This window comes from Danio aesculapii, chromosome 3 (assembly GCF_903798145.1).
Source record: "Danio aesculapii chromosome 3, fDanAes4.1, whole genome shotgun sequence".
NCBI lineage: Eukaryota > Metazoa > Chordata > Actinopteri > Cypriniformes > Danionidae > Danio > Danio aesculapii.
This window is the reverse complement of record NC_079437.1, coordinates 44,122,016-44,149,255: the sequence shown is the minus strand read 5'-3', so window position 1 is coordinate 44,149,255 and position 27,240 is coordinate 44,122,016. Positions and strand designations below refer to the sequence as shown.

At 36.1% G+C, this 27,240-nt stretch overlaps 2 protein-coding genes across 3 annotated transcripts; both read left to right on the top strand.

Annotated features, from left to right (window-relative positions):
- The first annotated feature begins 34 nt into the window (after positions 1–34).
- Positions 35–13,163, top strand: p2ry11 (purinergic receptor P2Y11). Of its 2 annotated transcripts, none has more exons than XM_056454080.1 (2): positions 35–187; positions 10,726–13,163. In XM_056454080.1, exons 1-2 carry the CDS (start codon positions 185–187, stop codon positions 11,656–11,658), a joined length of 936 nt encoding a protein of 311 aa, XP_056310055.1. In that variant the 5' UTR covers positions 35–184; the 3' UTR covers positions 11,659–13,163. The 2 variants fall into 2 exon arrangements, with proteins under 2 accessions (XP_056310055.1, XP_056310056.1); XM_056454081.1 differs by lacking the exon at positions 35–187 and adding an exon at positions 4,506–4,588.
- A 6,699-nt stretch (positions 13,164–19,862) lies between these two features.
- Positions 19,863–25,359, top strand: eif3g (eukaryotic translation initiation factor 3, subunit G). The gene is made up of 10 exons (XM_056454082.1): positions 19,863–19,966; positions 20,052–20,098; positions 21,095–21,183; positions 21,280–21,339; positions 21,435–21,539; positions 21,682–21,871; positions 21,967–22,074; positions 22,158–22,294; positions 25,065–25,171; positions 25,255–25,359. Exons 1-10 carry the CDS (start codon positions 19,944–19,946, stop codon positions 25,268–25,270), a joined length of 882 nt encoding a protein of 293 aa, XP_056310057.1. The 5' UTR covers positions 19,863–19,943; the 3' UTR covers positions 25,271–25,359.
- The last annotated feature ends 1,881 nt before the right edge of the window (positions 25,360–27,240 follow it).

The window sequence follows — 27,240 nt, the reverse complement described above, 5'->3', positions numbered from 1 at the left end:
TGGTTGAATTTACCAATAAATAAATCGTCAAGTAACTTCTGTTGCAATTGTTCAAATGCTTTTAAGTGTGACGCATGTCTGTGGGATTTCACACATCGCTCTGTAAAAAGTGCATTCTTTGCAGACAGGAAGTTTGACACACTTACAAGGGTGGCTGTCAGAGGATTTGGTGAAGCAGAGGTATATGGTAAGTTTTATCGACTTGTTTTTAATTTGATTATTTTTTTCAACGTACAAGTACTTTTTATAACGTAGGTTTGCACAACATCCCACAAAAATAAACCAGTGAGGGTAAAAGAAATAGATAAAATGTTTCCTGTCAGATGGTGTGTTGGTTAAGAGGTGGATTGCATCATGTTAAATGCCAGTTGAGTAAAATATAATTGAAATCTGTCTATTAATTGAGATTTCTTGGGTAACGGTAAGGTGTTTTGCTTGGTGGAATGGTAGGTTTAACTCAATAAATTAAATATTTTGTAGTTAAAATAGAAATGTCTCAATTTCATTACCAGCCTTAAATGTAAAATTGTTCACAAGTGCTGAATTCATTAGATCAATTTGTAGTATCACTATTTTGACACTACTGTCCTCCTTGTTGCATGTACTTACTAGAGTAACAAACAGTATATTATGCATCATTATAGTAAGTTTATGTACTATAGGAATGAACAGTATATTATGCGTAATTAGGAGTATTTAACTGTAATCAGAAACGTAACCATGTAGCAAGTACATTGTTAATAAATAATACTCTGTACTTTATTATATGCTGTAGTGATATCGAAACAAGAACTGAAAATAGAATATCCCAGCTTGTTTTACAATGCGATTTATGTATTATTTTTAGTCATGGTGCTGTTAACCACAGTGCACGTGTGATGTACTGCAGACAGTAACGTGATATATACATCTGAATGTACTTGAGCCTGCACTCCCCCTCCCTTCTGTTTTCTTCACTTTGAGATTACTGTAGTTCATTATACTCCGAGGTCTTCCTCAGTTCCCCTTCCCAAAATGATGCTGCTGTCTGGGTTAAAGAATTACGATGAGGTTAGCCTCACTCTGTTGGCCAACAGTCCATTTTAGAATTCAGTTTAAGATTCTGTTTTTTTTAAAGCTCTTAACAATCAGGCTCCATCTTACTTTAAAGATCTCCTTACCCCATGGCCAACTACTCAATCTTGACGATCTGCTGACAGGACTCTAAGATATCCCTCTTAAAAACTGTCAAATAGGGTTTTCAGTCAGTACCCCTTGTCTATGGAACCAGTAGCCACAAGATTGCCACCTTACAACTTTTAAAAGCAAGGTTAAAAGCATATTTTTTCTTTTTAGCATTTTAATTGTATTCTCTTTGTTTTATTTTGTTATTCTCTGTGGATCCATCTTGTTTTATTTGATTTTTTACTTTAAGCATTTTGGAAATCTTTTGCAATGTTTAATATGCTATTTATATACATATTACTTCATTTTTTTTAATAGACACACTTGTCATAAACTTGCCTGCATATCTAATAGTAAAATATCTGATCATGTGGTAGTGTTTTGCCAGTGTATGCTAATTTTGCTTTAGTGGTATGGGCAACTACTTAATATGGGTGTAAAATAAGATGAATGGCATAGGTGAATGATCAAAGCATAAATAACAGTATATTATACTACATTAGCCAAGAAAACTAATGTTAGTATTACTCATTGCTAGTTGGTATTTTAGAACCTTCCAGTTAAAGTAACCAAAGGGGTATTTTGCAGTAAATAAAATAATCTTTATGTGAACCGTTCTTAAAATAATGTGTGCAATTAAGCAATGTTGTGCAATTTTCCAAATCCAATGCAATAAAACTAAACTTCAACTAAATGGCCATATTCATACTGTATTTTAATTGTAAATTGGCTATACATAAAATTATTGCCAATCTGTGAACAGCTTGTAATGAAATAAATAAATAAAAAAACACCTTTCCTAGGTTGCCTTTAAACGCCAGTACTCAGACTAACAGCCATTTTGTAATGTAAATGTATCAAGGAGAGATTAATTCACATTTACAATCTCACAGCTAAATCTATGTTCTCTAGTCTCAAATATAGTTAATAAAATATCATAATTTTAATTACATGATCTGCTGACATAATACCAGCACAATGCAAACACAAGATCAGATCTTCTGTTTTCTCACAGCTGTCATTTTTATTAAAATTAGTGAACAGCAATGATTGTAGCTCAAAGGTTTACAACAAAATTTTCTAAAGGTTACATCGGTCAAAAATGACTTAAGCCTGTCAGAGGACACATGACATGATTTGCTGTTCTTCGTTGTCTTACACAGTTCTCAGACAGTAGTGAGTGTTAAGTTGGCTTAGTTCATCCAATTTTTTTTTTTTTTTTTTCAAATTAAGAAAATTACTCACCTTTATGTTGTTCACCTTCATTCATTATCTGAACACACATCAAAATATTTTGGATTAACTCAAGAGAGCTCCCTCATCCACCATAACAGTAATGTCTTGCCAAACAAAGTTTAAAAAAATATAAAATATGAATATTATCAAGTTTTGAGAACAGTTTTATTTGCGCATAAACAAAAATAATTGCTTAGTTGAGCTTCTTCTCAGTGTTCCATTACAGTTTCACTCTGGTGTTGCCAGATTTAGCTGACTTCAAGCCCAAAAGCTGTCCAAAATATTAGATTAATAATTTATTTAAATCAATATTAACCTAGTTACTTTAACTGTCATAATGGTTAACCATACAGCAACTGATCGATGATGATCAAATGAAAGTTCGATGAAAGAAAAAATTATCGATGAAAGTTGGCGCTATATGCATTGGTAACTACCAGGGGCCCTGTTGGATTTTATTCCAAGGTACGCACATATGCAGCACTGCCCTGCCCTATCATCCCTGATCTCCAATCTCAAGAAACACTGATGCTTTCGATGGCTACATTATTTAAGGGCATTCGTTAAGACATAATTTGTTTCCTTCTAATACCAATATATTTTCTTTGAAATGTAAATGTATATTTCCCTGCCAGGGTTGCTTAAACATTGCCTCACTTGAACTCGCCACGAGTGAGACATTTAAGGGTGAAGTGCCTCAAAACAAGTCCACTATATGCTTAACAATGCCAAAACACGAACTGGATTGTCAAATAAAATAATCATCTAGCCTAAATAAAATTAAAGTAAAATATTCACTGTTTCAAAGAAGCCTATTTTAAGCTGTTTCCCTGTTGCGCCGTTCAATTACAATTTAATGCATTTAATCAAATAGTTTATTAACGATAAGCAGTAAAGGTGTTTTTACAAAGAATTCACAGCAGCACGTGTTGCCAGGTTTCCTTGGAAGAACAAACTTGGTTGGAAGGGTGAGAGAAATCAGAAACTTGTTGTGAGAATGAAGATGTCTGCTTATTTGTGCCCATCTGTCAGATAAAATTGTTTAAAAGAACTTGAATGGTAGTGGTTCCATGCAGCTGGATCTGAATTGTCAGATGAAAGAGACACATGCTGGGCCTGCAGTTCCCCAGGCTCATGCGCTGATGAGACTGCGGTCTCCACCCGGTGTGGGGAAGCGATAGTTGGTTTTAGGCTTTCTGGCATGTATATCTCAATTAAGTTTAGCTGTGTTAAATAGCGTTTACTCATTTTAAACCTTGTTTTAAACAATATCTATCTGAATTGTAATTTTTAGTGTGCGATTAAAACCGCCAGCAAAACTAAAGCCAAAAGGCATCTCCCACAATGCAGGTACATACACAATTTTAAAACACACAAACACACACCTTTATTTACTCTCACTCTTTCTTGCTTCAATGTACCGTAGTGTATACTGTTTAATAGTCAATGTAAATTATGTAAAAAATAAATAAATAAAAAGCGGCATTAATTCGTGCCTCTTATGGTAGGTACACGCAGTGCTTACAGCCGTACGGCTGCAGGTGCCACCTGTCACTACTAACTGAATGGAGTAGGAGCACAGTTATGTTTTGTTGAATAAGTTGCATATAAAAGTTGTTTCAAAACCGTCCAACCTGCCAATGCCATTTTTACCCGCACAATCAAATTCAAAACCGCCCAATCTGGCAACACTATATATATGCAGTTTGGCACTATATGATGCATTTTTGGGTGAACTATCCCTTTATCCTACTACATTAACACTAGCCTATACTTACCTATTGCTATTATGTTGCCTTTACTGACTTTTAAAAGGAATAGTTCACACACAGTTCGAATATTCTGTCATCATTTACTCACCATTAACTTGGTCCAAGCTTTGAACAATGTTTCTTTCTTGAATACAAAAGATATTTTAAAGAGAGTTGAAACCTGTAACCATTGACTTCCATGGATTTGTTCTTACTACTATCAGCTTTCTTCAAAATATGTTATTTTATGTTCAACGGAATATATAAACTCCTTCGTAACCTAAAGCCCCCCTAAAGGTATGTGATTAGCCCTGTTTTACACAATTCGTGATCGCCTCAGTGCCTTTTGAATATGCGACTGGCTCCTCCCAGTCTTTCCGCGCATTTTTTAGTCGAGAAGTCAAGTCAGCTCAGCAGACCCAAGCACGGAAAACAAGGTGTGTTTATCGATTAGATTGTTATAATATCTGCATCTCCGTAGTTCTTTGCCACAAGGAGTTTGTAAAATGGCACGAGGGAGCCAATCGACCTGTTCTGTTCTCTCTGCGTTCACCTCTCACCTCACGACCTCCAGCGAAAGCCCCTCACACACTGAACGCATATTTTAAAACGATGCTGTTGCTATATTTTTACTTGAAACATTAACTTTCAACATAGTTTATTACAGCTTATGTGGCATTAACTACAGCCAGTTCACTCATAATCTATATGTGATTGAAATTTAAATGTCGTGTTTTATTTGTACTAGCCTATATTGTTTTGTATTAACTAATGGCCCAGATCGCAACATATTTATTAGATTTAGAGGGATTGTTTTTATATACATCAATCACTTTCATTCAAACAGTGCTAAAGTTTCAATATATGGAAGCCATCAATGTATGATATCAAATGAAAAGGATATTTCTAGTCAATATTACAACAATGATAACCTATATATTCTCAATGACTTTACTAAATGAGTTTGAATAACTATTTTGTAAAAGATTAACACATATAACGTATTGTTTTATTTATGAAGCTAAAAAGTTCAAATAAACATGATAGCATAATGATCTCAGTTATTTATCTTTATTATTCAATTCAATTCATCTTTATTTCTACAGCACTTTTACAATTTAGATTGTGTCAAAGCAGCTTAACATAGAAGTTGTAGTAAATTGAAACTGTCGGTCCAGTTTTTAGAGTTCAGTTTAGTTCAGTTCGTTGTGGTTTAATTTTCACTGCAGAAAGTCCAGCAAATCCACAAGCTCCACAAGTCTGAAACTAAGCAAGCCAGTGGCGAAGGTGGCAAGGAACAAAACTTTACCAATTGACGAAAGTGAAAGTAAAAAAATTAAACTCACTAAATGAAATAGCAGAAGTCAGTAAATTATTTTGACACTGAGGTGCATTTTAGGATGCTTTAACATCTGTGGTTCGGTTCATTTGGTCCAGACCCAGGGCAACAAATGATACATTGTAGCATTTTTCTGCGGTTTTGGGTCCTTTTCACACCACACTGATTGCTTTGGTCTGAACCAGTTGAAAAGAACCACAAAAAAATCCACATCACTCATTGACCAGATGTTATTGAACGTATTTCCTAAACTACTTTTTAATTAGTCAGAATTAATGTGTTGGAAAATGCCAGTGGAAATGCCAGTGGAACCGCAAGTAAACAAACACGCTGGCTGACAAACTATACATTTTGAGAATGAATGCTGCGGCTTAATGCTATGCAAACTAGGCATGGGCTGGTATAACATTCTGATAACCTTGATAAAAAATATCACGGTTTCACGGTATTGTGATTACTGCTCTAAAATAAATTCTTTTTAAATGTCTGGGTAAAAACTTTTTTTCCTTTTAAACAATATATTTTATTTTGAGAAACATTTAAAATATTTTGGAACAGTAAACATGTCAGGCTAAACAATTCAAATGATTCACTGACTTCTGCTGTATTCTTTTATTTCAAAAACAGATTTTTAAAAATTGATTTTAAAATGGCATCTTTGGATATCTTTTCTGCTGGAGATAGTGTTTTCCTGAAAAGAAAAAAAAAGTAGATAAAAAAAATCATACACATACCTTAGGAACGGTGTTGCAGAAAATGTTGACGTTTTTAAAACCTTGACTTCCCAAACCGCGGTATACCTTGAAAACGGTTATCGTCCCATGCCTAATGCAAACGTCGAAAACGCATTGCAAATCACTTTAGGAGGAGGCATGAATTAATTTAGCTAAACTGTGACATGGTCATCTTCCGGAAATATTACCAGCAATCCATCAGGTAATGTTTTTCCCTCTCTCTCTTTGTTAAATTCTTGGTAAAGCGCTGTCAACAAATCTTTTTCCTCCACACCCCATAAGATGGGACAGCGCATCAGACTACAGCAGCCGGATTAGTCCAAAAAGGCGCAGTACTTTTTGCAGTTGGGTCTGTTTTAGTTCGGATCATGTTCTCACCACAAACGAACTACTCCAGGGTTCATTTGACATTACGCTTTTTTGGTCTGCTTTTGGTGCGCACTCGAGTGTGATTGCTACATTCACACCTGCCCAAATGAACTGCACCAAGAGGGAAAACGAACTGTAGTGTGATTCAACCAAACGAAATAAGGCAGGTGTGAAAACACCCTTAACCTAGTGCATTTTGTTTGAAAATGGCATTTTACAAAGAAAACACTCCTCATCCAGACTGTCATTTACTAGGTTTCAGAAAAACACTCTCCGTCCACACTCTAGACCAAAACGGATGATAGACTACACCCAACCATTCACACTCACTGGGCCACACTCACTGCATATTTTGCAGGCATCTGTTCTTGCAGTCTACCGGTTGTGTAATGTCATATGAGAGGGGCTTGATAAATTAGGGAATGATACGCAATAGTAGTAATGTAACCCACCATGTCCGTAAATAGTCCAGAAGGTCAGTCAGAGAGCAGTTGTGGGTGTTTAAATATGAAAACGCACTATTCAAACAGCACCTGAGATCAGTCTTTCCACAGTTTGATGCGAAAAGATAATAGTACCCATCAGTCCTAATACTAATATCAGTCCTAAATAAATTATATTATAATAAAAGTAGATGAATAATAATATATTAATATGTAAACTAAATATTAATTTATTATAAATTAATGATGATGAGTTAAGGCGTGTGCTAATCATGAACTAGCTTTTACTACAACATGAGTCACAAGAGTTCATGTGTGAATAACAGCTACCTTAATTACTTGTTAGCACATGTTGTTAATTAATGTATTAATTAACATGTACGTTTAAGCTAAATGTAACAAACATGAACTCATAATCTGTTAATGTATAACTATGTAGTGACTACTTGAAGGGGCACATCACCATTAACTCATCCTTAACTTCTCATGAACTCCTGTGTTTAATCTGTTGATGTTGACAGAACACTTTTCTATTGTTATTCAGTGTAAACACAGTAACATAAGAATGTGGAAAAGGAGTTCATGAGTAGTTAAGAATGGGATAATGATGATGTGCCCCTCCAAGTAAAGTCATGATATAATTATACATTAACATGTCATGAGTTCATGATGGTTAAATTAGGCATAAACTAATGTGGTAATTGATACATTAATTAACAATCATTTCCCAGAGATGGGTTGCGGCTGGAAGGGCATCCGCTGCGTAAAAATGTGCTGGATAAGTTGGTGGTTCATTCCGCTGTGGCGACCCCAGATTAATAAAGGGAATAAGCCGAAAAGAAAATGAATGAATGAATGAATAATTAACATTTATGTACTAGCAAGTAATTAAGGTAGCCGTTATGTTGTAGTTAAAGTTAGCTCATGATTAGTGCATGCATTTACTCAACATTAGATCATAATAAAGTAATATTTAGTTTCCATACTGTTACATCATTATTCATCTACTATTATTGTAAAGTGTTACCAGCTTAACTTGCATACATGACTAAAGGGAACTTTAGACCAGTTCTCTGTCCATTCAACATGCTCCTTAGCAAAGATAAGACTAAAGATTCTAGTCTTTAGATTCTTTCTGCTGATGAAGTTTTGGTCACTGTGGGCTATGGGTTCTATTATACACCCAGTGTAATAAGGCGCAGGACATGTTTGGCACGATTCATCGCTATTTTCAGACCAGCACAACCCTAATTTTCATGTTTTGTGCAAATCCATTTGTCTTTGTGGACTCATGGGTGTGCCGGTCTATAAAGGAGGTGTGTTAAGGTGCATTGTTGGCATGTTGTTATTTTGAGAAACTGAAATAGACTGCCCAATTGACCAACTAAAAGATGGTCTAAAGTCCAGGACAGAGCGCGTTAGTTATGCGCCTATGTAGGATCAAACTCTTAATACACACAGGATATTCAGCATTACACAAATGTCTTTACATGTGAAAAAAAATTAAAGGATTAAAATGTTACAAAAATTATTATTTACTTCATAGATATAAAAAACACTACCTCCATGCCCTTTTCATGTCCGGGGGGCTTTTTTCAGTTTGTTCATGACAATTTGCATTTGTGTAATGTTATTATTAGTAGTAGTATTATGTATTTTATGCATATTTATATTTGTTTTTAAAAAAAAACAAGTTTAGATTTGTCCACCTGTCAGGTTTTGGGACGTATGCACCACCACATGGGGCATAAGAACAGGACGTGTGTTTAGATACAACTTTTTTTGACCACTCTTTCTTATTATTGTTCATTTATTCATTTGCTGGAAATTAGAACTGAATTTAGAAATAGTTTTGAAACAAATTTTTGTGCTTAACAAACAAAATTAAATATATAGGCTAATGGATGTCTTCAGTGGAGTGCGTACAACACCGTTTCCTGAACCACGAAAGTAAAGAGTAAAAGAAAAGTAAAGAGGCAGAATGGAGGAGGATCGTTCTTTATCCTCGCGCTGCAGATGCTCTGTTTAACTGTTTTCTCATTAGTGAAATATAAAATTTTTCAACTAACAAAGTCCCCTATGTAAATAGCAAATGCGCCACAGAGTGACGCAACTGACTCTAAAGGGAATGAGAGATGAGTCTCTGATTGGTTTAATGCAAGTTATGTTCAAAACACACCTGCAACTCATTAAGAGAATAAGCACAACCATGTTAGACCATGCGCCGCGTTGCAAAGCATATTTTTCCATCCTTAAAATAGCAAAAGTGGATTCGGACACACCCTTTAATGGTCTTGTGCCATGCGCTGTAGACTTTGCATCTAGGCCATTAAAATAGAGCCCTGTGTGTTCAAATTCTCTTAAATGTCAAGGTTGTGGTGTATACGAAATCGCAATGCAGTAAAAGCTGTGATTCTCATGCACATCTTGTCAGGGAAGCAAGGCTCTATGATCAGTAGTAAATCTCCAAAGGGTGCTCTTGCTCAGAAACTGTAAATACACTGCAATGAAGAGACCTGGAGGCCTGTTGCACTTAAAAAGTTGGGGTTGCAGAGTAAGTTTCGGGTTGACAAAACCAAACAAATGCAATCTGGCCAAGATCAGGTTCCGGGATATCACAATGCTTGATGTAAATGTTCTTTATCAACTCAGTGTTTAAGATATTATGATAACTCTGCATTGCATGTAGCTGAAAGTGTGACATGCAGCAAACAACCAATCACACGACATATGAAAGAGTCAGTTTGAGTCATTTCTTGCAAAAAAGTCAGCAATTTACTTCTCTGTTGAAGATTAAGAGATGAATTTATACACATTAACAAGGCAGAAATAAACAGTTTGAGAATGCAACTTAAACAGGGTGTCCGCAGGGTATTAAAAAGTATTAACGGTTGATAAGTCAATTTATAGAAATTTAAGGCCCTTAAAAAGTATTTTAAGCCTTAAATGCTATTTTATAAGGTATTATATTTTCTATCAGCATGCTAAAGTTTGCCTGAATTTAATCTGCGAACATCGGAATGCTGCATAGTTTATGAAATCAATCAAATCCTGCTAGATTTGACATCACACTGCTTTGTTTACTGCAGTAACCAAGACGACGCCATTTTTCCTGCTGTTCTACAGGCACCACGTGCTGGATTACCATTTTAGTTCAGTATATAAATAACGTTTTAATTTTGGACTCATTTCTTACAATCAGTATTTACTAAATATGCTGTAAGTTAAAATGTCGCCAATGTTACTGGTTGAAACGTAGAGATGAGGTCTTAAAATGTATGGTAAGAGTCTTAAAAGGGGTCTTAAAAGGGATTAAATTACACTCTCTGATTCCTGTATATACCCTGTTGAAGTAAATAGCTCCAAAAATCTCCAACATTACAGCTCAAATTTGAGCATTTTTAAACCTTTACATTTTAAAGAGGACCTACTATGTAAAATCTTTGTAAGGGGTTTAAACACAGTTGTTTGGCAACAGTGTTTGAATTTCGCCAGTTTCTAACTGTTACAATTAATTAACTCTATTTTGTATCATTACACCATAAAAACAGGCTGTAGAAAAAAGCCCCGCCCATTGGTGACAAACTCTCCCTCATTAGCAAAGACAGCCCTGAGTGAGAAGCAGGCGTTTTCTCTTTGTTTAGAAATGACGCTATGAACAATTATTTTTTTATTTTTTTTATTTCTAGGGCTCACAGAACACAGAGATGAAGAGCAACAGTTTATGCAATGAATCTCAGTTTCAAATCGACCTTCTCCCACCCATGTATGGCATTGAGATGACCGTAGCTCTGCTGGGCAATATATTTGCCCTGTGGCTCCTGGGGACCAGAGAGAGGAAGGACTGGCACACTGGTGTAGTGTTCTCCTGTAACCTGGCCATCAGCGATGTTCTTTACATCCTGACCCTGCCTTTGCTCATCATTTACTATGGCAAGAAGAAGAATTGGACCTTTGGGGATGCTGTATGCAAGATCGAACGCTTCCTCTTCACCTGCAACCTCTACGTCAGCATTTTCTTCATCATGTGCATCAGCGTCAACAGATACATTGCCATCGTTTACCCCTTCTTCACCCGGAGCTACGTGCGCCCTGTACACGCAAAGATCGCAAGTGTGCTGGTGTGGTTCATCGTGATCATGGCTTCATCACCGGTTTTCAGTTTCGCTGGAACCGAAGTCGTGGAATCAGAACGCGGATACAACCGCACTCTTTGCGTCTCATGCAAAGATAAAAGTTGGGCGAAATCCCATTTTAAGTACACGTTATTTCTTATGGTTGTAGGATGCATGATTCCTTTTCTAGTTACCTTTGCGTCCTATTTGGGTGTGATTTGGACTGTTTTGAAAAATAAAAACATCACCACATTAGAGAAGAGAAAAGTAGCTCTGATGGTCGCTCTGGTCTGCATCCTTTACGCAACGTCATTTGTGCCCTATCACTTTCTGCAGACGTATCACGTGTACCTGAAGTCAGAGAATTTAAAGGAGTGCTGGTTGTATAATTCATATCAAGTCTCCAAAGGTCTGGCCACGCTGAACATGTGCTTGCATCCGCTTTTGTACATGGCTGTGTTCGACAGCATACGGACAGTCTGCTGTGGAAAAAGCTCAGATGACTGAGCTTCATACATACTATATCTTGGCCAAAAGCTCACACAGTGGCTTCCTGATGTAGATTATGCTTAGGGTTTCCGTTTATGCTTGTGCTCTGTGTTTGTACGCCAACAAACCACAAACCAAATGGAAATAATGTTTGACTGACATTTAAAATGCTTTAACTGTGTTTGCTGCGAAAAAATACAAATGAAAGATATTTAAGAGAAAAAAATATATTAAAAAAATGTTTATAATTTCATTTACAGAATTAGTGAATGCAGATTAGGATCAGATGAAGCAAATCTCCTACAGCAAATGCTGGGGACGTCAGTAATAGTGGTGTAATGGATCACAAATCTCACGATTCAGCTCTTCATAACTAACTCAAAAGACTAAAGACTCAATCTCTTTCTTGAGTTTTGCATTTTCAGATTTGAATGTAGCGATTCAAAGGATTAATAAACATATGCAAATCATCATCATTTATAATTTATGTTGTGTGAGTGTTGAGATCCCGATCTTTTAATGATTAATCGTGCAGCTTACACTGAATGCATTGATGGAGGCTAAACAATAGTGACAGAAAACACCTTTAATAACCTAAGAAACCCACCACATGCCATTATCATTAGATGTTAATGTCTAATATCATTAGATGTTGATATTTGGTTGATTTTAGGTTGGACGTTGGACACTGATGTTGGTCTGGCATTGAGTTCTGACATCAACCCAATTTTAATTTCAAAACAAAATACAATGTCCCCACGACGTTGGGGTACAACGTCAATTTGACATCATGTGAATAACCCACCACAACTTCTGTCAACATTATACTTTACAGGAAAGCCTAAATACTTTCATACATGTGATTTAAATGATGCAAGAGGCGATCTCTCTCTGTGATTGTTACAAATTTAGGATAAATCTACAAAAAAATTTTTTTATTAATGCACAGGTCATGTGTGTTCCGAATTGTGGGTTGGGATCTGTACGAATCACAGATCAACTGTGATCCGTTACACCCCTAGTTAGTAATACACTATGTGTCAAAGTCAATTTTAAGGTAAATGAAAGTACTAAGTACAAAGTTAGTCAAAGTAAAGTGTCTAAGGATTAAAATAACTTTTGTGAAAATAAAATGTCAAAATATGGGTGGAAAATAGTTGATAGCGTGATCATTGAGTGTTGCAGAAGTATACAAGTAAAAAATTAAACATATTTCATTCATTCATTTTCTTTTGGCTTAATCCCTTTATTTTATCAGGGGTCGCCACAGCAGAATGAACCGCCATCTTATCCAGCGTGTTTTACTTAGCGGATGCCCTTCCAGCTGCAACCCAGTACTGGGAAACATCCATACACGCTCTTTCTCACACATAAACTTCGGCCGATTTAGCTTATTCAATTCACTTATAGCACATGTCTTTGGACTGTGGGGGAAACCAGAGCACCCAGAGGAAACCCATGTGAACACGGGGAGAACATGCAAACTCCACACAGAAACGCCAACTGGCCCAGCCGTGGCTCGAACCAGTGACCTTCTTGCTGTGAGGCAGTTTTAACCACTGAGCCACTGCTGCCCTTAAACATATTTATCCTGAGGTATTAAAAATATATCAAACAAGTGATTACACAAACTTTTATCAGATTTTTAATGATAAAAAATGCCTTGTTGACCAATGGGTAAAAGATAGATATCTGAAAGACAATGCAAAGATTTTATATACCAAAAAAAAGTCATCATGATGTCATCTGTTATCATATTATATATTTTTGGTATATAAAAAAATATATATATTTATACTAAATTTGTTCACTATTTTTAATGGGGGCAGCACGGTGGCTAAGTGGTCAGCACTATCACCTCACAGCAGGAAGGTCTTTGCTTTGAGTCTTGGCTGGGCCAGGAGGTCTGTCGATGTGGAGTTTGCATATTCTCCCCATGTCTAGATGTGTTTCCTCCTGGGAGTCTGGTTTCCCATACAGTCAAAATACACGAATTAGATAAGGTAAATTGGCCATAGTTTGTGGATTTCCCAGCACTGAGGATTGTGGCTGAAAGAACATTCAAATAACAGTTATTAAAACTTAGTTTAGAGCTGGGCAGTTAATCGAAAAGTAATCGAAGTCGAGATTCAGAACCTATAATCAATCTAATTTTTCTAGGTCGATTTTGGTAAAACTGGGAGATTAACCAAAAAGTAATCTACATGGACATTCAGAACCTATAATCAATCTAATTTTTCTGGGTCGATTTTTTTATATTTGTTTACAGAAGATACAAGAAATGCACTGCTTAAAATATTACATACAGGATATACAAGAGATATTTTATTCAGAAGAGATGCTACTTATTTTCTATTTTTAATATGAAAAACACTGAAAATAGTTTATTTTGTTTCCAAAAGCCCACGTTATTTATTTTCACTTTTTTTAATAAGAAAAAAGTGACTTTTGGTTTTAGGCAATGTGTGTTTTAATTTCAGTTCAACGTTGATTAACGTCAGTAAATAATCATAGATAGTAGGTAGTGTGTGTTTCCTTCAATTATTTTAATCTCTCACTTGTAATATGTGAGCATATTTACTGTACAAAGTTTGTCTGTAATCTATGCAGACAAAAAAAAAAATAAATAAATAAATAAATCACTCATTAATTGTAATTGAGTTAAAATGCTCAATTAATCAAGATTTTGATTTTAGGCCAAATCACCCAGCCCTAACTTAGTTATTGAAAAAAAAACATAAAATAGCATATTGATACCTTCAAAATTTTGGATCTGTCTGAAGATGCTGTGGTTCCATTTTTGCAGTTTTGAAATGTTTTAACGTAAGTTTATATTTTATATACTTTATATATCTATTATCACTGGACGAAACTAGCTTACATTACACCATACCTGCCAACATTTGTCTTTAAAATTCTGAGAGAATGGAGGGTGATGGTGCAATCAAAGTAATACCACCCTATAACTGGAAATGGGTGTGAAAAACGTAAGCGTTGGCAGGTATGAGCTATTGACTTTCATGGTTCTAGCATTTTTTTAGTACTTTTTTGTTCCTATTGAGTGTCAATGGCTGCTTTTTCTTCCAACATCACATTCTCTGAGACTGAATAAAAGCTTTAGACCACTTGATTACTAAACGAAGAAGAAATGTTCATTTTCGGACGAACTTGTCTTCTTTAAGAAACGTATTTCTCTTATTATTATTAATATTAGAGATTCAACAATAAATGACATTTCAGCAAGGAAAATATCAAATCTAGGTATTGTCTTTAGGAACTTATTTTTGTGTATAAAAAATTAGTGTAACACAAAAAAGTTAACGATAAGATCAAGAGCATGATCACTACCAGAAAAGTGCAGAAATATATCTTATAGACAAATTTAAGGGCGTCGTGATCGCCTCACAGCAAGAAGGTCACTGGTTTAAGCCTCGGCTGGGTCAGCTGGCATTTCTGTGTGGAGTTTGTATGTTCTTCCCATGTTCACGTGGGTTTCCTCCGGGTGCTCCGGTTTCCCCCACAAGTCCAAAGACATGTGGTATAGCAACACAATCTCACGGCAATTCGTAACTTTTTGATTTAGTGGCTTATTGATATAAATTCGTATGATCTAATTTGTACAATTTAGTACGATTTGCTCATCCCCCAATGACGGTTGGGTTTAGGGGTGGGGTTAGGTGCCACGCCTCCTTTTTAAAATCGAACGTACGAATTCGTACGAATGAGCCACTAAACTGACAAAACGTAAAATATGTTTTCTTGTAAGTACAGGTGAATTGGGTAGGCTAAATTGTCCGTAGTGTATGCGTGTGAATGAGTGTGTATGGATGTTTCCCAGTGATGGGTTGCAGCTGGAAGAGCATCCGATGCGTAAAACATGTGCTGGATAAGTTGGCAGTTCATTCTACTGTGCCGAGCCCAGATTAATAAGGGGACTAAGCTGAAAAGAAAATGCATGAATGAATGAATGAATAGACAAATTGAAATTATATTAAGCAGGGACGATAAATAAAAAATAATGTTATTATAACTGCATCATGTTAATGTTTAACGTAAGTGCACTTATAAAATAAGTGGAATAAAGTTTCTTCCTGTATATGGCAGAAAGTACACAAGTTAGATATATCAAAGATAATTAGCAATTTGAGATTTTGTCCACAAACATGGCAGACGGCAACTATAGCTTTGACGTATTCTCAATATTTCCATTCTTTCATTTTCTTTTCGACTCAGTCCCTTTAATCAGGGGTCGCCACAGCGGAATGAACCGCCAACTTATCCAGCATATGTTTTATGCTCTTCCAGCTGCAACCCATCACTGGGAAACACCCATACATAGAAACTGTGGTCGGTGATGTTTTACCTGTATGCCTGTTTGTTGTGATGTTTTCTTGTGCTTTGTATTTCAGCAGGGTTGTTGAGCAAAGAAAGCTTATTTTAGCTGCGTGTTGCTCTGCGGTCAAGCCAGCCGTGTTTCAGGACAACGCGGTGACGGTCAAGCCAACCGCAGGTTATATTTAGGAGCGCACATATTTTAATGTTTCACTGTTTTCATTCTGTATTTGCTGTGAGTTTATCTGGTTTGCAGGTCAAACACAATAAAGTATACTCTAAACGTAAAATGAATCACATTTTTATATTTTTCCTTTACAGTAATGTTCAATTCAATTCAATTCACCTTTATTTGTATAGCGCTTTTACAATGTAGATTGTGTCAAAGCAGCTTCACATAAAAGGTAACAGTAAATAGGAACAGTGTAGTTCAGTTTGTAGTGTTTAAGTTCAGTTCAGTTTAGCTCAGTTCAGTGTGGTTTAATAATCACTACTGAGAGTCCAAATATTGAAGAGCAAATCCAACGATGCGCAGCTCTACAGATCCCGAACCATGCAAGCCAGTGGCGACAGCGGAGAGGGAAAAAAACTTCACTAATTGGTGAAGTGAAGAAAAAAAACCATGAGAGAAACCAGACTCAGTTGGGCACGACCATTTTAATTTCTCCGCTGGCCAAACGTCTTGTGAAGAGCTGCAGTCTCAGCGGCGGAGGCTGGAAGCTGGCCTCAGCGAAGACTCGTCTGTCCCTGGAGCGTCACAGGAATCAGTCTCATGTTCTCCACTCTTCCATGACCACCACAGTAGCTGCTCAGAATACGGCCTGGTCCAGGATATGGAAACCTTGGGATCATCTCGTTGTTGGTCTTGGATTGAATCAGTGACTCTGCATAGTCTGAGGGCCTCGGGAAGAGTATCCCCAGGTGGAAATGGAGAATAAAGAGAATAATTAGCGTAGCTGCAGTTCATAGTGTGTATAAACAAGGTGCAGAAACTTGTGTGGAAGCCCGCTAGGTGGTGCACTGAGTGTATGATTTACTAAACAGATAGGTCTTTAATCTAGTTTTGAATTGGGAGAGTGTGTCTGAGCCTCGGACGTTATCAGGAAGGCTATTCCAGAGTTTAGGAGCCATAAATGAGAAGGCTCGACCTCCTTTACTCGACTTTGCTATTCTAGATACTACCAGAAGCCCTAAGTTAATGTCATAAAAGTCTGTTGAATGCATTTTTGTGCAACATGGTTTGACAATAGTAGTTACTAATCATAGTAGTACACATACACCTTCATTAGTAGTCAACATTTGATTTAGATCAAAAAAGTTAATCAAAAATACGGGTATTGTTTTGGTTTTAGGTTGACTACTGTACACCAGCTTGTAAAGGCTACCATACAGAAGTCAGAATTATCAGAACCCCTGAATTATTTGCTCCCCTGTATATCTTTCCTCCTACAGTACATAATATTTTACTAGATATTTTTCAAGATACTAGTTTTCAGCTTAAAGTGAACTTACTAGTATTTCATTTAAAGGCTTAACTTGGTTAATTATGTTAACTAGGCAAGTTAGGGTAATTAGGCCAGTCATAATTGCATTACAGTGTTTTGTTCTGTAGACAATCGAAAAGAAATATTGCTTAAGGGGGCTAATAATAGTGACCTTAAAATGTTTTTTAAAAATTCAAAACTACTTTTATTCTAGCCAAAATAAAACAAAGAACACTTTCTCCAGAAGAAAAAATATAGTAAATACTGTGAAAAATCCCCTGCTCTGTTAAGCATCATTTGGGAAATAATAAAACTAAATGGTGAATAATTTGGACTTTAATATCATAATTTGGGTGGTCAGAGCTTTTTTAACAGCCTAAATCAAGTAAAATGTCTCTAAATCAAGTACTTTAACATACAAAAGTCAAATTTAAGCATATAAAATATATTTTCACAACAACAAAATTTTGTCTTGTGAAAATGTCAAGTGGCTAGTAACCTTGGGGAATGACTAGCAACAGTGGCTGGTGAGCAAAAAGTTAATGTCAACTATTTTACACATTTATCAAATTTATTACACATTTTACCTACACATATTACAATTTATTATTTTTTATATGTAGTATTTAGCTTATTTAGCATGGAATAAATTATAATTCACTAAGGTACATCCATTTATTGAAAAAATAATAGACATGCCTTAATGTAAAGGTACAAATATGTAAAGTTATAAATAGATAGTTCACATTTTTAGGGTCAGACTTTTATTTAGTTGCAAATGAATACTTAATTAAATGATTTGGATCTAAATATGTCAATCAGGATGTTTTTTTTTTTTTTTTTTACATAAACTGCTGTTACAATGATTGAATATTAGTGAATGCCTTGTGTAATGGTAAAAGTGTATGATAGTCATATTTTTTAAAGCATAAAAAATAAAAAATAGCACATTCTAAAGGTGTATTACAGATTTATTGTTTTGATGCTTAAACCCCCCTTCTCTGACCAATATGCCCCTAAGATAAAAAATAATAAGAACTGGCAAAAATCATCACTCAGAAATGTACATACTTTTATTGAATCATTAATCTTTGATACAATAAATAAACAGAATTATTAATTAACCCTATTAACAAAGTCAAGAATTTAGCTGCTTATACAAGCTCATTTGTCCCATTTTTGACAGTATGCCATCATAAATTGTGAAAATAACTGATTAAAGAAGGCAGCTTTAAGACAAATGTAATTTTTAATTATTCAAATGGACAAATTCTGACTGAGGAAATAAGCTGGCCAGTTTGTTATTTGCCTGTAGGCTACAGTTTTCCCCTTTTAAAACAAGTTTTAACAGATTCCTAAGTTTTTTTTAATAAAGGATTATAATAAATTTGTATTTTAAAAACAATTTTCATATTTCTTTGTCCAACTTTTTTTTAAATTAAAAATTCTAAGCTCATAACATTATTTATAAAACTGTAATATCTCACAGTTTAAATGCACATTTGTAAATAAACACTTAGTGGTAAAAATAGTATGGTAAGCACTTTGACAAAAATGTAGGGAATACTTTTGTTGCATCAAAAAATGTGGTTATTATAATCATGATGAATGACATGCTGATCCAGCAAAAATAAATGTTTAAAATTTCACTAAAATGCAGTATTTGAACATCATAACTTAATAGAAAATAAGGCGAATAACTGCAAAATGGTCCACTTTTTGAGAAAAAAAAGAACCACCCCTTTCAATAGGCTGGCTACGGGCCTGCCTTACCATACACCAAAACAATTAAAATAATTACATTTTAATTAAAAACACCAAATAATTTAGGTAAAATGTATTCTTCTAGGTATTTTTGGGCCCCCCCAGATTTCCTGCGGCCCTAAGCAACCGCTTACCTCATGTATTGGGTAAATCCACCTGTCCAGGCCAACATGGGGAGAACTTGCAAACTCCACACAGAAATGCCAACAGACTCAGCCGGGACTCGAACCAGTGACCTTCTCGCTGTGAGGCTGTTTGGCTGTTTATTTGTAGACACATAGTGTTTTAGTTGCACAACATCAGTAAATGAGAATGCCATCATAGTTTACTAACATTTAAAAATATATATTTCAAATGGTTTGAGCAAAATTGTAATGGAAGCCAGGATAGTAAAAAACAAGACACTAATAGCAAGGGAAGAGTTGAGCCATCTTAGTGAAATATAAACGCAATTAAAGTGATAGTTCATCCATAAGTGATTTACTCACATTCTCCTCTTGTTCAAAACCTGTTTGAGTTTCTTTCTTCTGTTGAACACAAAAAAGATATATTGAAGGATGTTGGAGGAAAAAACATACATATTTTCCACCCAAAATGCATTACACACATTTGGAAAAACTGAAGTCCTCCGCAGGCACGGGTGGCGCTGTGTCGTAGGGTATCCTTTCCCTCGCTCCCTTCCCGCGAAGCGCTTCCTCTAGAGGCTCGAGACGACCCGCAAAGATGCCGTCGATCGAATTCGACGAGTAAGTTTTATATCAACGAAACCGTAGAGCTTTTTTGTATTTACAATTGGTTAACAGTCATCTAATGACTTGTGTTATTCGACAGCTCAAAGCCTAGCTGGGCCGATCAGGTGGAGGAAGAGGGAGATGAAGGTACGAGGCCGCCGCGCAGCCTGCGATCATACACGCACGTGTTTAAACAGTCTTTAATTAAATCTCACTCGTTACATTAAGCGATATGAACACATACCTTACAGATGCACAAAACACACTCCTTACAGTTTATATTACGGTCAGTGAGCTCAATGCTAACTTGACTAACTTATAGAAGGCAGACGGCGCTCTGTTATCTTTGTTATCTTCTATGCTGTTACATCGAGCTATAAAGTAACTTACGTTAATATGCTGTACATACGTACTACTGTTGACATACTATACGTATTCTTCGCCATATTTCACTGTACTTTGTTGCTCAGTCTATGCCCGTATTATACTTTACGCTATAGAGAAGTACAGTCAAAATATCAGTAAGTTAGTGACAACAGTTAAAGCTTAATATAAACAAATAAAGACTTGTAATGCTAGTACATATTTGTAACACTAATTATTTATCCAGTATGATTCATTAATATGAATACATAAAGGGAAATGTGTATTTCAGGTGTTTAAAAATACACAAGGTGTTGCCATTTGCCATTCTATCACCTGAGATCAGTCTAGCTGTTTTCCTCAGAACTACTCCATTAACAAGACATAACTTCTGTTCACAGGACATTTTTATTTAGTAATGTTTATTTGTACAATTTAACAGCAAAGTCTATCAACGTCAGCCATACCACAGTCAACTTTGTCACTTTCTGTCCCCATTCTGATGTACGGTTTGACCATCAGCAGATGGTTGTAACCATGACTAAATGTCTAAATGCATTAGGGTGAATTTCATGTGATTGACTGATTATGTATTTGTGTTAATGTCTAGTTGAACCGGAGTACCTAATGTAGTGGCCAATGGATATACATGGCATTAAGCATGGATTTTTTTTTACTTGGATGAGCTTAACCTTTATACTCCCTCTGCTAGACATGAGATGTTAACTAAGCATATTCATGCATCTGTAACAGACCTGTTTTCATGCACATCTTCAACAGGTTCACTCCCTTCACCAAAAGAGACTGTCAAAGGTAACATCAAGACCGTCACAGAATACAAGATTGATGACGATGGGCAGAAGTTTAAGGTCAGTAGAGTTTTAAATATGTTTATATTACATATAAATAGTGCTTGTTTTCAGGGAAATCAGATTTGAAATTTTCTGTCAATCCTCTATGGTCAGATTATCCGGACTTTCAAAATTGAGACACGAAAGGCCTCCAAAGCAGTTGCCAGGAGGAAGGTATGTTGTAATTTGTCTAAAACATATTCTTATCTAAATACGTTAAATCTATTGTTTATGCGTTATTGCTGAGATTATTTCTCATTTCCCAACAGAACTGGAAAAAATTTGGCAACTCAGAATATGATGCACCAGGCCCAAATGTTGCCACCACTACAGTGAGTGATGATGTCTTCATGACCTTCATCTCCAGCAAAGAGGTATGATGGCAGTCATCCATTTTCAGAAATTGTTTTTCTTTGTTGCTCAGTGCACAAGCATTTTGTAAGCTTCCCAGTTCTGACGTTTCACTTCCCTGTTGTACAGATGCCAACTTGAAGTGATCTTTTGACTGTTTTGTAGGATTTGAATGCTCAAGACCAAGATGAGGATCCCATGAACAAGTTGAAAGGACAGAAGATTGTGTCCTGCCGAATCTGTAAGGGGGATCACTGGACCACCCGCTGTCCATACAAGGACACACTTGGTCCTATGCAGAAGGAACTGGCCGAGCAGCTGGGTCTGTCCACAGGAGAGAAAGAGAAGGCAGCCGGTACGAAACCTTTACGTTGTCCTGTTAATTTTGACACTGTTCATTTTGAGATCCAATTAGTATTTTAATGTAAATTATTTCATTTTAATATCTAGAGCCTGAGCCTGCCCAACCTGTCCAGAACAAAACTGGGAAGTATGTTCCCCCAAGTCTACGGGATGGTGGTACGCGCAGAGGAGAGTCTATGCAGCCTAATCGCAGAGGTGCACATTTTGACATTCAAATATTGCAAACTGATTTTCATAATCAAGGGCCTAATTAAAAATGTGTGGTATATTTTCCCCAGCTGATGATAACGCTACAATCCGTGTGACCAACCTGTCTGAGGACACCAGAGAGACTGATCTGCAAGAGCTTTTCAGGCCTTTCGGCTCCATCTCTAGGATCTATTTGGCGAAAGATAAGAACACAGGCCAGTCTAAGGTAAGAGATGAAACACAACCATTAGGCCTGTCATAATAATTAATATATCAACTTATTGTGCAATACATAGTCACGACCTCAATTATTTTTGGTGTTGCAATATATATTCACATATAATGACATTTACATTCTACCTCACCATTGTCAAAGTTAATAATTGGACATTTACTTAATAGGATACATAAGACATAAAATTTTTTTACATCAAATTACAGAATCTAAATAACCTTAAGAATTAAAATCGTTGTTCCTTGATTGTCCTTATGGCTATTTTCATTATGATGTTGCATGTCATTATAATCAGTGGCATAAAATGATCTCAAATTGACAATAATACCACTTGTTGCAACCATTTCTGTGGCAATATATTGCACAACAAAAATTCTTTATAGTCTAGCAACCATAATGGTTTTATATTGACATATAAAGCAAAGAGAAGTTAAACATTCAAGTTGACCCGTCTACTTAAAGTCCTCATGAAATCGAAATGTACGATGTTTATTAGTGCACATTGTTAGTGCTAAAGTGAACAAAATAACTGAAAAAAAGTTGATAATCTTTAATCTATCTTAACATTTGCATTCTCTCCGGAACTGCAGATCTTCTGATGCGAGTTTGACAGCTCGATGGCCCCAGTGTACTTTAAACGAAACCGAAAAATAACTAAAAGTCATTTCATTTAAAAGTCATTTAAATTTGGTTAAAACAAAGTTTGTTTAATAGCTCATTTCAGCACCTCTAAACAGTTTGTTTTAGCTCCTCAACACCTTTGAGCTACCAGTGGTCCATGATAATTATGTATTCAGTGGGTGTGTTCCAGGACTCTGCCTTCTTTAGGAGCCAAACTCACCGAACACGCTTTTTGCGTTGAGAGGTGCATCTTTTAAATGGTTTGCATGCTGCTTATGCGCCCTGTGCATCTCGCATTTTAACTGCCTGCTGCGCCTCGCTTTTTTGCTGTTGAGCACTGTGCGCTCGCAGTTTAAAAAGTCAACTCTGAGCGGAAAAAATCGCATTACGTCAGTCACGTCTTTTTCATTGTCCAATCAAATGAAAGCAGAGGCGGGGTTTCAGTTGAGGTGACAGCTGTGATTGTTTTTGTCAAGACGACTACAGACACTTTTAAAGATGGAGGAGAGATTAGTTGTCGCTGTAAAGTGTATGACTTTACAAATCTTTAAAATCACAATATTAAATTTTACAATTCTAACTATCAACAGCAACGCTTGTGCACAATATGCAGCTGATTCGGTTATTCCCTAGTGACAGAAGAAAAAAAAGCACACACCGTGCGTTTTTTTTGTCAACAAAAAAAGCAGTGTTGTGCACCGTGCGTTTTTGAAATATAAAAGCGCGTTCAGTGTGATCAGCTGCTTTGAAGTGCTTTTGTATCCAAACAGTTCAGTGTCAGGCAGGAGAAAAATTATCATGCGCAAGAATACCAAGTTAGCAACTTGAATGAACTGGGGGGTCGAGTAGTGCAAAGGCATCCCTGCGCACTTAACTCAGAAGTATATACTTGCCTTTATATAAATATTCAAACTTCCTTTAGGCTACGTTCACACTGCAGCTAAATTAATAAAGGCCCGATTCAGATTTTTTTGCCCACATGTGACTCAGGTAATGATAGTGTGAACAGCCCAAACCGCATGGAATCTGATCTTTTCAGGTCAGTTCTGTGCCACTTTCACATGTAGTCTTAAATCAGACACAGATCTGATGTTTTGCAATGCGACTGCAGTGTGAAAGGTTATGTCGGATTTCATGTGACTTTTACATAATCTTTGAGCGACATGTCATCATTCTGTGCTGCAAGCATCCTCTACTCCTCAGCAGCTTAGTAGAATAGCACACAGGCCAATTACTTTACCACAGAAAGTTGGTTGTTGATTTTGAAAAATATTTTGGAGGCAAAACTGGTGCTTGTTAACGATTGGGGCACGGGTTGATCGCGAAGGTGAAGAGCGTTGTGCGTGTTGCAGATAGGAATCCGCGTACAAAGGAGGGAGAACTTTCTCTCCGAGAGAAAAAAGGGCAGGTGCTCGAGCACCCAAACCCCCCTTCAGCACGTGTTTGCTGTTTATAACAAAGTACAATGAAATAACTCTGCAAACGGAGATGAAGCAACTCCGCCTTCACAGTTCAGTCTGCGGCTGCTCATTAACCCTTGATGAGTTCACTACACCGGTGGTCAAACAAACTCGCACCGCGGTTGTCATAAATCACAAATGATCAGTGTTTTCAATCACAAGTGACTTATTGTAGATTTCAAATGCCGAAATACACATTAGGAGTAGCAGAACAATCATTTACAGTTCATGAAATACACCACGGTTGTCTGTGAAAAGGGAAATAATCATATAAGCATGATCTGACAACGTTCTTACTTCATATAGTATCTGTCCGTAACTACACTTTTTGCGCATACGGGTCAGTTTAGGACCATGATCTGTTCACACTGCAAATCTGATATTGGCCACATTTATAAGAGCAGTGTGAACAGCCGTGCATAAAAAGTCAGACCTGAGAAAAAAAATCCGATTTGAGCACTAAGCCTGACAGTGTGAATGTAGCCTTAGTTTGCGGTGAGTGAAAAATGAGAGGAGCTCACATAAAAAAAAAAAAAACGCACCCCTACTCAATATTTCTTTTCTGTTGGAAATGCATCATTATGCTGCAGAACTTTATTCCAGTCATTTTGAAGAGTTATCAAAATCGTGGTGCATTATTATTTTGAACACATTCATAGCATATTTTCCTGTCACTCCAGGGCTTTGCTTTCATCAGTTTCCATCGCCGTGAAGATGCTGCCAGAGCCATCGCTGGTGTGTCAGGCTTTGGATACGATCATCTCATTCTCAATGTGGAATGGGCAAAGTGAGTCCTGCTAAAGCTTACAAAACAATCAATCAGTCGTAATGGGTTTTCTGATCTAATCATGTTTTTCTTTGTAATTACAGACCCTCCAATAACTGAGGAAGTTCCATAAATATTCCAGGAGGTTTAGATGCGTTCTCCCAAGTGTAATAAGACCATGATCCAAATAAATGCAAATTATGAAAACATCCAGTTGTGTGTTTTACTAGCTTGTGTAATTTACTGTGTTTTTTAAAATTAGCTTGTTTACACTTTCATACAGTAGTCAACATTTGATGTGGATCCAAAAAGCTTTTCAAGATTGCATCAAGACAAGAATGTGTGTTGTTGGATAGCACAAAACCTTTCATCAAAGTTAACTATGTTTAGCGTCTTTCGCAGAGTAAATACAGTTTTACGTTCTTGTTGTGTTAAGGGCTGTAAGTTAATAGCAAATCACGCGATCGAAAAGGTAAACAAATTATCACGACGACAGATATATTAAATTTCCCACTCAGAAGAAAGGATATTGACAGACTGTAGCGGTACATCGGGTGCCCTGGCCTGCTGCATTGAGACGCAAAATATATCTTTTGCTGGCATATCTCCGTTTATGCTCTCGACATTTTCATAAAGGTAAGTACGTAAGAACATTTAAGTGCCTTTACAATTGTCATTGAGCTTCTAATACTTATTTTAATTCAATGTAACACTTTAGTTTTGGGGGTAGAACTGCATTTAAATCTTAGTAAATCAACGTAGTGCATTTGGATTTAAGATTGTAAAGTAATTGATTGTTAAAATATTGTAAAATACTTAGTTACAAATTACATTTGCTGATTTACTCACCCCCTGTCAAAAAGTACATTTTCGACTGGCCTTTTTCTAAAACAAATAAAGGTTTTTGTTGAAAACATTACATGAAATATTTAAACCTTCAGACTGTAGCTTCATAAACCTGCAGTTTAAAAATAATAAATATATTGGATGAGTAAACTATCAGTGAATGTTCTTTCTGGGAGTTATTGTTTTAAAAGTTCAAATTTCAATTTAGGTTTCTTATGCTCAAACTGTCATTTTCCATAAGCATGTAGCATTAGAGTACATTTATTATTACTTATTCTTTTTATGTGTTATATTTTTGCTGTATATACGTTTCTAACTTTATCATTGCAAGACAAACGAAGAGAAGGGAAAGAAAACCAAAACCGCAGTCAGCTAAAGATGTGGACGAACAACATGCAGAGAAGGAGACACATGAGGTTGAAGATGGTGAGAAACCCTGATGAGGAGATACACTCAGTATGTCTGATGGATTTTGTGACAAGAATGATGCTCAAGTACCAAACAGTAAAAAAGACAAAATCTTAATAACAAGCACTGACCCATCAACATGATACTCCCTTGTGAAGGTGAAGATGTCACATTTCAGCATAGGATTGTAACTGTCTGTTGTGCACAAACAAATCAATGTCCAACTGTATTGTAGAAGAGCTGTAGTTGTCAATAAGAGTTAAAAGCTCAGGTGGATAAATGCATTATGTGCTTAATTGATACATTCTTTGCAAATTCCTTCCCATTTTGTAGCTTTGTTTCTTTCACTGTGTGTATGAGTGTGTTTTGCTGCTGTTTCATCCTGTCTTATGTAAACAATATGTTGCATTACTCCAGAAAGGAATTTTCCCTCAATGCCTGAATAAAAATATAATTTGTATAAATGTAAATAAATGGAGGATGACTTAAAATTTGTTGTTTACTCATTTATTGTTCTTCACAATAACAAAACTGGTACATCAAAACACTAGGTAAGCAGTTATAACTTGAACTGAATAACCCTTTAAAGAACTGAGACGAGTGCTTTTGCTCAAAGTTAAACATTAGATCAATCAGTAGTTTGAGCTGAATAGATATTTCACCCACGAATGTAATGTGCCTTAATATTTATTTGCCATCAAGTGGTTCTAAACCTTTGAGGTTATTTTTTTCTGTTAACTCTAATAAAGATATGACGAAGGCTGAAAATCTGTAACCACTGACTCCATAGTAGGAAAACCAACAAATACAATGGAAGTCAATGGTTACAGGTTTTC

Bases quoted from the DNA above. Each gene is read 5' to 3' on its own strand.
- eif3g (XM_056454082.1), top strand. From the start codon at position 19,944: ATGCCGTCGATCGAATTCGACGA. The intron at 20,099-21,094 runs GTACGAGGCCGC...CATCTTCAACAG, and splicing joins GGAGGAAGAGGGAGATGAAG to GTTCACTCCCTTCACCAAAA. The intron at 21,872-21,966 runs GTACGAAACCTT...TTTAATATCTAG, and splicing joins AGAGAAAGAGAAGGCAGCCG to AGCCTGAGCCTGCCCAACCT.